The sequence below is a fragment of the Cornus florida genome, unplaced genomic scaffold (assembly GCF_030987335.1).
Source record: "Cornus florida cultivar Cherokee Brave unplaced genomic scaffold, ASM3098733v1 CherokeeBrave_3.0.0_Hap2_Chr05, whole genome shotgun sequence".
Lineage (NCBI taxonomy): Eukaryota > Viridiplantae > Streptophyta > Magnoliopsida > Cornales > Cornaceae > Cornus > Cornus florida.
Genome location: NW_026775575.1, coordinates 115,301,914 through 115,312,893, shown reverse-complemented (window position 1 = coordinate 115,312,893; position 10,980 = coordinate 115,301,914). Strand labels below are relative to the sequence as shown.

The 10,980-nt window shown below is 26.4% G+C and overlaps 1 protein-coding gene across 1 annotated transcript; it reads left to right on the top strand.

Annotated features, from left to right (window-relative positions):
• The first annotated feature begins 1,107 nt into the window (after positions 1-1,107).
• Positions 1,108-2,439, top strand: LOC132310025 (aspartic proteinase CDR1-like). Its single transcript, XM_059808265.1, has one exon. It carries the CDS (start codon positions 1,108-1,110, stop codon positions 2,437-2,439), a length of 1,332 nt encoding a protein of 443 aa, XP_059664248.1.
• Positions 2,440-10,980: the final 8,541 nt, after the last annotated feature.

Genomic DNA, 10,980 nt, shown 5'->3' with positions numbered 1-10,980 from the left:
TTTTAGGTGGCAAATTAATAAATTTTTGGGTCATTTAGGTGTTAAATTATTTCTTAAAATTATCCTTAATTTTTGCTCATTTCTATTCTTTTTGTCGAAGCAGCTAATTTTGTCACTAAAGATTTTTTTTGACAAGCACAAGTGTAATTAAAACACAATTGGCCATACGTTTCCAAATAAAGATTCTTCATGACTTCTTTCATTATCTTCTAAAGCTCTATTTTTAGAGCTACCTATAGTACATTTAAAAATCGTTTACAGTATTGAACACCAGAGAAACCCTAATATGTTGTATATATAGAAACGATGACTAATTTTGAAAGAACACTAGAAAAAATCCTAATATGTTATATACATGGAAATGATGACTATTTTCGAAAGGAAAGTGAATATTACACATGTTCATACAAAATCAAAGAGATTCCTTCGATTTTGTATAAAAAAAACCCTAATATGGGTTAGGTGCAGAGAGAGAGATTGGGTAGGCGTGGGGAACGAATTTTCTGAAAAGCAATACTTTGCATATACAAGAGTAAAATGGAATTTAAACTGTTCAAGATATTTTAATTTTTGAATATTATAATTTGAAAGGCATAAGTGACATTTCTTTTGATTTATTTATTTTAATGTCTTCTTAGTTAATCAACCGGGTGTAATAAATTCAAACTTCGAATGGCGTGAGTGTAACTTACTCAATATTTAATTACTTTTGCATATCAAAAATTATTTTGATTAAGATGTTTCAATCGAGCAAAAGGATCACAATATATCCTTAGCATTTAATTTAAAGATATCAAACACTTCAAAAAGAATTGATGAAATCATAATTTGATAGCTCTCTTTTAAGTATAATCTAATTCTTGTGATAAGAGACTGGGTGGTCAACTAAAAATCTAAATCCGTCCCAGTATTATGGGACTAAATCAATGCGCAAAAATTACGAGCCTAACATATATAATCTTTCCAATTTAAAAAACATAAATAAGGCGCCTAATAAAATCTTTCCAATTTAGGAAACAATCACCCTCTCTGTAGCTATAAATTGTGCAATTCTAAAGCTCCTTTTTCATCCCATTATCTCTCAGACTCCTCTCTCTAACTCTGGTCATGGCTGCCACCACCCTCTTCAACTTATCTGCTCTCTTGTATGCTACTTTCTTTGTGTCATACATCATTAATCTTTCAGTTGTTGAGGCCAGCAATGGTGGTGGTGGCTTCACCGTTGACCTCATACACCGTGACTCTCGTCTCTCTCCATTCTACAACCCATCGGACACCCGTTTTGACCGTCTTCGCAAAGCTTTTACTCGCTCAACTCTCCGTGCTGTCCATTTCAGCCCCACCTCAAAATCTGAAGACACAATCCAATCTCAAATTATAGCTACCAGTGGTGAGTACCTCATGAATTTGTCGATGGGAACCCCACCCGTTAACATGATTGGCATTGCTGATACAGGAAGTGACCTTCTATGGACACAATGCCAACCTTGTAGTGATTGTTTCCAACAAGATGCCCCCATGTTCAATCCCAAAGATTCTTCCACTTACCAACCCTTAACGTGCGATTCTCAACCATGTGAAGCCTTGGACACCCATACTTGTAACAGCGACGTATGTCAGTATAAAATGTCATATGGGGATCAATCCTATAGCAATGGTGATCTTGCTGTTGAAACATTCATTTTTGGTTCCACTTCTGGACACCCGGTCTCTGTTCCAAAGGTAGTTTTTGGGTGTGGACGTGAGAATCAGGGCACCTTCAATGAGTCCACCTCTGGGATAATAGGTCTAGGAGGGGGCCCACTGTCAATAGTGAACCAATTGGGTGACAACATCAAGGGCTTGTTCTCTTATTGCTTAGTACCATTGAATGCAGCTTCTAGTGTCACAAGTGAGATCAATTTTGGTACCAATGCCATAGTTTCAGGGTCTGGGGTGGTCTCAACCCCCTTGGTCTCAAAGACACCTCAAACATACTACCATCTTACCCTGGAGGGTGTCACAGTTGGTAACAGTACCTTGCCCTACAAGTCCTCATCTGAATCCAAAGCCGGTGCCGATGAGGGTAACATTATTATTGACTCAGGGACAACCCTTACGTATCTTCCCCAGGATTTCTACAGCGATTTAGCGTCGGCTTTGGCTGCTGCAATCCAAGCTACAGCCCAAGACTCGGTAGCGCCATTCGGCCTCTGTTATGCAACTCAAGGCGATGGCTTTGATGCTCCAACCGTGACGTTTCACTTCGCCGGTGCTGACGTGGATTTGCCGGCGTCGAGCACCTTCATCGAGGTGTCTGATGGCGTGGTTTGCTTAGCCATTGTCCCTGCTGATTCTGTTGCCATCTTCGGGAACTTGTCCCAGATGAACTTGTTGGTTGGGTATGACCTTGTGAACAAGAAGGTTTCTTTCAAGCCAACTGATTGCACCAAGGTTTAAGCAGTAGTAGAGGTGGTGATTTGATTAATTAGTTATTGGAATCATTAATGTTTATGGTGATGAACTAGTAGCATCTTGAAATTTGATAATGTAGTATTTTTCAGTAGCATTTCTATGTGATCAGGAATACTTATGTATTGAAATGGGTAATTTGATTAATTAGTGTTATTGGAATCATTAATGTTTATGGTGATGAACCATTATCTTAGAAATTTGATTGTCATAGCTTTTCTATGTGATCAGGAATATTTGATTTATTAGTTATTGGAACCATTAATATTTATGTTGATGAATTAATATTTTAAAATTTGATGAAATATCTTGAATCTACGTGGACTTGATAAGAATTTCGTTCTGTTGAGGATGAATTCAATAAAATAAATTTGGGGTTGATCTTAACAATTCATTGCATTTATCCTAAACTTCTGTTGTATTTTTCATTTCTATGTGATCGGGAAAATTTATGTATTAAAATGCGTATGAGAGAGTAGTTGCCAGGTAACTCTTTGACCATGTTATCAATGTAAAAATTCAAATTTAATGACCCATTCTATTATTAGTTAAAGAGTACATGTAAAGGAAATTATGCAATTAGCAAAATTCTCTCTATTTCCTGATTATACAACTCAGCATTATGTATGCTAATTCCGTAACTTTTGGCAATTTGTTGCGTCCAATAATAAATATATAAATGTGTGTATATATATATCTATACTATTATTAAATGTACAAAGTATTTTAGTATTTATTTATTATTTATTAATTAATAAAAAAAAGAATAGTTATTTTTTAAGGATAATTATCACAATACCCAGTTATAATTATGTCATTATAAGGAGAGTACACATGTCATCATCCTATTAATCCAATAAGCCTGTAAATAGAGCTATGGAAAAAGGAGGACCTTATAGAAATTGAAAATTTTAAAAATTCAGAATTCCAGAGTTTCAGTATTTAAATATTTATTTATTTATATAAAAAAATATTTATCAATTGATGATATGAAAAAAGTTTTTATAAAATAAAAATAAAATAAAAAAGCTATAAAACTAAAATTTAACTAATAAAATTTAAATTAACCTATTTATCTATTTATTATTATGAATTTTTTAACAAAAGAAAATCTAATTAGACAACAATAATTAAAATAAAAAATATTTATTAATTGATATAAAAAATAAAATAATTTTTCTAAAACTCTTCCACAAATTAACTTTTATTATAAGTTTCTTAATAAAATTATATATAATTAGAAAAAGATATATTTAGAGAAAATAAAATAATTTCTATAAAACTCAATCACAAATTACCTATTTTATTTTCAATAAAACTCTATCACACCAAACAAAGATATACTTAAAGAGTTTCTATAAAAGTCTAACACAAATTACCTATTTATCTATTTACTATGAATTTTTAATAAAAGAAAATTTAATTAGATAAGTATTATTAATATAAAAAAATTACTTATTAATTGATACAAAAAGAGATTTTATAAGAGTTTCTATAAAACTTTAACACAAATTACTTATTTATCTACTTATTATGAGTTTTTTAATAAAAGGAAATCTATTTATCTATTTATTAAGAATTTTTTAATAAAAAAAGAATTGTTAAAATAAAAAATATTCATTAATTGGTATATAAAATAAAATATTTTTTCTAAAAATCTTTCACAAATTAGCTTTTATATATTATGAGTTTCTTAATAAAATTAAATCTAATTAGATAAGGATATATCTAGAAAAAAATAAAATAATTTCTATACAACTCTGTCACAAATTACTATTTTATTTTTAATAAAACTCTATCATATAAGGATATATTTAAAGAATTTCTATAAAACTCTAACACAAATTACTTATTTAGCTATTTATTATGAGTTTTTTAATAAAAGGAAATCTAATTAGACAAGTATTATTAATATAAAAAATAATTTATTAATTAATATAAAAAGATGTTTTAAAAGAGTTTCCAGTGTTTCAGTATTTCAGTATTTATTTATTATTTATTAATTGATATAAAAAGAATAGTTATATTTTATGGATAATTATCACAATATAACCAGCCCGGCCCGGTTATGATTATGTCATTATAAAGAGAAAACACATGTCATCATCCTATTAATCCAGAAAGTCTATAAATAGAGGCATGGAAAAGGAAGAAGAGATACAGAAATTGAGAATTCTACAAATCCAGAATTCAGAGTAAAATACAGAAACTCTACCAAAGAGTTTTAGTATTTATTTATTTATATAAAAAATATTTATTTATTTATATTAAAAAAATATTTATTAATTGATGATATGAAAAGAGTTTTAATAACAAAAAATATAAATAAATAAATAAATCTCTATAAAACTAAAATCTAACTAATAAAATTTAAATTAACCTATTTATCTATTTATTATTATGAATTTTATAATAAAATAAAATCTAATTAGACAATGATTATTAAAATTAAAAATATTTATTAATTGATATAAAAAATAAAATAATTTTTCTAAAACTCTCCCACAAATTAGCTTTTATTATGAGTTTTTTAATAAAATTAAATCTAATTAGACAACGATATATTTAAGAGAAAATAAAATAATTTCTATAAAACTTTATCACAAATTATCTATTTTATTTTCAATAAAACTTTATCACATTAGACAGAGATGTATTTTAAAAGTTTCTATAAAAATCTAACACAAATTACCGATTTATCTATTTATTATGAGTTTTTTAATAAAAGAAAATCTAATTTGACAAGTATTATTAATATAAAAATTATTTATTAATTGTTATAAAAAAAAACGTTTTAAAAAAGTTTCTATAAAACTTTAACACAAATTACCTTTCCAGTATTTCAGTATTTCAGTATTTATTTATTGTTTATTAATTGATATGAAAAGAATAGTTATATTTTATGGATAATTATCACAATATAACCGGCCCGGCCCAGTTATGATTATGTCATTATAAGGAGAGGACACATGCCATCATTCTATTAATCAAGAAAGTCTATAAATAGAGGTATGGAAAATGAGGAAGGGATACAGAAATTGAGAATTTTTGAAATCCATAATTCAGAATAAAATACAAAAGTTCTACCAAAGAGTTTTAATATTTATTTATTTATATAAAAAAATATTTATTAATTGAGATATAAAAAATGTTTTTACCTATACAATTATTAAATGTGCAAAGCGTTTCAGTATTAAAATATTTATTTATTTATGTAAAAAAATATTTATTAATTGATGATATGAAAAGAGTTTTTATAAAAATAAAAAATAAATAAATAAAAAACTCTATAAAACTAAAATCTAATTAATAAAATTTTAATTAATCTATTTATCTATTTATTATTATGAATTTTTTAATAAAAGAAAATCTAATTAGACAAGAATTATTAAAATAAAAAAAAATTATTAATTGATATAAAAAATAAAATAATTTTTCTAAAACTTTCCCACAAATTAGCTTTTAGTATGAGTTTCTTAATAAAATTAAATCTAATTAGACAAGTATATATTTAAGAGAAAATAAAATAATTTATATAAAACTTTATCACAAATTACCTATTTTATTTTCATAAAACTCTATCACACTAGACAGAGATATATTTAAAGAGTTTTTATAAAAGTCTAACACAAATTATCTATTTATTTATTTATTATGAGTTTTTTAATAAAGAAAATCTAATTAGACAAGTATTATTAATATAAAAAACTATTTATTAATTGATATAAAAAAATGTTTTAAAATAGTTTTTATAAAACTCTAACACAAATTACCTATTTATCTATTTATTATGAGTTTTTTAATTAAAAAATGAATTATTAAAATTAAAAATATTTATTAATGGATATATAAAGTAAATATTTTTTTCTAAAACTCTTCCACAAATTAGCTTTTATTATGAGTTTCTTAATAAAATTAAATCCAATTCACGGATATATTTAGAGAAAATAAAATAATTTCTATAAAACTCTATCACAAATTACTTATTTTAATTTCAATAAAATTATATCACACTAGACAAAGATATTTTTAAAGAGTTTCTATAAAACTCTAAATATATATACATTAGGATATAATATGTTCTTTTTGTTAAAAATTGGGTACTAAATATGAATGTATATGTATCATTTATCATTTTATCAATGAAAAGGGTTTGGGAAGATGATGAAATAAATTGTCATATTAATAGTTTTTATAAAAATAGTTTCTATAAAACTCTAAATATTACCTGATAAAATCAATTACAATAAAATATTTATTAATTGATATAAAAAGAACAGTTATTTTTTATGAATAATTATCACACATGTCATCATCCTATTAATCCAAAAAGCCTATTAATCCAAAAAGCTTATAAATAGAGCCATAGAGGAAGGAGGAAGGGGTGCAGAAATTGAAAATTCTAGAAATCCAGAATACAGAAGCTCTGTCAAAGAGTTTTAGTATTTAAGAGTTTAAGTATTTATTTATTTATTATATATAAAAAACTTATATTTATTAATTAAATTTTTTAATAAAAGAAAATTTCTAGCTTTTTCTTGATTCGAGTTTTATTATGAGTTTATTATTAAAAGGAAATCTAATTAGACAATGATAAATGTAAAGAAAATAAAATAATTTCTATAAAATTATATCACAAATTATCTATTTTATTTTCTATAAACTCTATTACATTAAATAAGGATATATTTAGAGAAAATAAAATATAACTAGGGTCTTCCAAAAAACCACAAACTCCATATAATAAATTTTTATATCAATTTCAATCTAATGTATGATTAGTATAATTAAATTTCTATTTTAAAATTTAATTAAAAATTAATAGAATTGAATTTCTATTGTAAATTTAAAATTATACTAAATTTCAAATTACCAAATAAAATTCAAATTACAAATTACCTACTAAAATTCAAATCTATATATATATATATATATATATATATATATATATATATATATAATTTTTTAAATATTACCTAATAAAATTCAAATTACAAATTACCTAATAAAATTCAAATTACCTAAAAGAATTTATTACTTTGCAAATTCAAATATTTCAGTATTAAAATAAAAAATTATTAATTAATAAAAAATAAAATATAAATATTTCAGTATTAATATAAAAACCTAAAAGAATTATTTTACAAAACTCAAACTCTATCGCCAATTTCAAAATATTTCAATTTATTTATTAATATAAAAAATATTTATTAATTAATATAAAAAGAGTTGCAAAAAATTGTAATTTTTTGTATGGTTTATTTTTACAAGCTTCAAATCAATAATTAGCTAAAAAAATATGAAAATAAAAATTCTATAAGTTACGAAGCATTCACCACGTGTATTGCACGTGTCTTTTTCCAGTGTATATATATATATATGGCAAAGGGATGCACATGTCTTTTTCCAGTATATATATATATATATATATATGGCAAAGGGAGTGCTACGCTGATACGAGATGCAACTTGAGGTAAAATAAACACTCTACTTTGGGCTGGAATTTTTTGAAATAACTTATGCTCTCTCGAGCAAAAGAAATTACTAAATATCCTCCTTAGAGCAAAAGAAATTACTAAATATCCTCCTTATTTAAGTAGTTTAACGTTTTCCAACTCCTCCTTAAATCTTACCAAAAAAAAAATAAATAAATAAAAATATTATATCAATCCCAGTCTCATCTGGTCATAGTCAAAGGTATAATTTCTGTCAATTAACGTGTTCACACACACGCCCTTTGAAAAATCCAACATGGCCTTGAAGAACACATGACCCAAATCTATTATTGGAGAGTCGCGGAGACATGAGAAAGATAAATAGAGTTAGGAATTTTTATCTATTTATATTTATTATTATTATTTAGTATTCTTTTAATTGAAGATATTTTTATAATCTAGTATTGATGATACTTAGTAGGTCATAATTCAAGTTGAAATTGTTGACCGGATCATACACGAGGGCAAAATGATTCTTACACTGATTTATTGTAATGAATTATCAAACCTACTTATTTTAAATAGTCAATTTCTTTCTTTAATTAGTTAATTTCTGTCACAAATAATGGAGTGGGACTCTCCACTCATTAAGCATAAATAACCAATCAAAAATTTTAGATTCAAATCGGTGTAAGTATCATTATCCCTTGTGAGGTCCCTCGCTATTGTATCACAAGGCTAAAATGATTTAGGAATTTTTACATATAAATGGGGTTAAGGCCCCATATTTACTTATTGATTGAGTCAAATTTTTATAATTTCAAAAAAATGAATTTGAACCAAAAGATGACTTAGCACATGAGCTTTTACTGTTTTAAATTTGTATTGCCTAAAATATCCTTTTCAATATTGAGTACATTTACCACATTGCCCTTTTATTTCCTCATCCATTTTACCTTATTACCCTTTTTATTTCCTAACCCAAGGACTTTGGCGCACCATTTCTCAGTTGTTATGTCCGGTAGTGTTTGGTAGCTCTCTTTGAAGGGAGTTGTATTTGTTTTGGGCTTGGGCTTGTTTCTTTTGGTTTGGGTCTAACTTCCTGTTGGGCCCTTATACAGTTTCCAATCTAATAAATTGCTTTGCTTTGAAAAAAAATAAAAATAAATTACGATTTAGAGGTTTCAATCGCAAAATGATTATAATACATTAATACATGACTAAGTTCAAAAAATGAATAATAATAGAATTTTAGTTAAAATTGATTTCATTAGGTAGGATCTTAATTCCTATTAAAGCTGTATTCAATTTCAGATGGTGTGTGTGTTTTTTATGTGCCCACCGTCACGTTTCACTTTGCCCGTGCTGACTTGAGTTTGCCGGCATCGAACATGGTGTGCTTAAACATTGCCTCTGTTGATTCTGATGATGATGCTGTCTTTGGGAACTTGTCCCAGATGAACGTGTTGGTTGGGTATACCCTTGTGAACAGCAAGGTGTCTTTCAAGCCAACTGATTGCATCCAGATTTAAGCTCTAGTAAAAATTATTTTATTCTACATGAAATTAGATTTGGTGATTTCATTTTGTTATTGGTATCAATGCATTTGATGATCAATTAGTATCTTGAATTTTGATTTTGTTTTCTAAATAACATTTTCTATATTATATCATCTGGAAGATTTATCTATTGATATGGGTATTATACAATCGTCACAGGTGACTCTTTGACTCTTTTGTCAATGTAGAGATTCAAATTTTATGATCATATATATTTGTGTACCTGTGTTCTAAGCATTAATGCATTATTAATTGTTAGTGTGATGAAAATTACAGGATCTAAGTCTTACAACGTTGACGTTCAGAGACATAATTGACTATCACTTAAAAGTAATTAAGACGGTATTTGTTAATTTTTTTAAATAGATTATTTTATTTTTAAAATATTAATCTGTCCTCAAAATAAATCAACCTGATAACAATTAATTGAAAAAAAAAAAAGAAGATAATAATGTGATTATATATATGTTTTGATTTATAAGTGTATTTGCGTGAATATATTGGTTCTTGTTCAAATTAGATTTATACATATAAGTTTAGGTGTCAAACCTTACCAAGGTATATGTGTCCATAAATATGGTGGTTGGTGGAGAGGGTGGCGGCGGTAAGAGGTTGAGAGGGGAGGGGAGATGGCCATCGTGAGAAGATGGAAGTGTAAAAGGTGGAGATGGCCATGGTTAGAAGGTGGGAGTGTAAGAGGTGGAGAAAATAAAGTGATAAGGATATGAAATGAGAGAGAGAGGAGAAAATGAATAAATATAATGATGATACATTTTTTATGATACATGTTTTATTTTTAAAAAATTATAATAAGAGTGATTTGTTGTGCAATTAAGTGTGAAAAACATCATAAAGTAAACCGTGCATAACATTTGGACTCCTTTATTTTAAAAATTATGATATTATCTCCCTTATTTTGACTGAACAAACAAATTTCAACTTTACTTTTCTTGTTTTCTAAACTCCTAATAAATTGTTTAAAATTTTCCAATTCTACAAATGAACAGTGAAAAAACAAAAATGAGAAAAAATTATATCACGTGATGCAGAGATACTTTAGATCCATATATATAGATACATAGATGAGAGAGAGAGTACTCACCTGCCAACATGGATCATGGGAAGATGTTAGAAATCATGTTTCGAAGTTGTGCAAATAGAACATAAATGATTTTATTTTAATTTTTTTAAATAAGAAATGATCAAAAAGTACTTGTATTTTTAATAATATATATATAGTTTAGATAGATATAGCTAGATTTATTAAAACATGTATAAAAAAGAGAAAATAATCTTAAATACAAACTTCTTTTTTTTTTTTTTTTCACGAACTCTATTAACTCAATTGTTTTTGAAGATGCAAGAAATTCCTCCTCCATTTCTCTCTCTAGAATTATTACATTTCAACCAAAAAAATATCTCCCCTCCTCTATCTATTACTTCTCCTATTTATAAATATTTACAAATGTTGATGGACTGCTGGATCTAGGCCCGTTTCTCTATGAGTTCTGGTCATCTTTGATGGGCTATTCGCG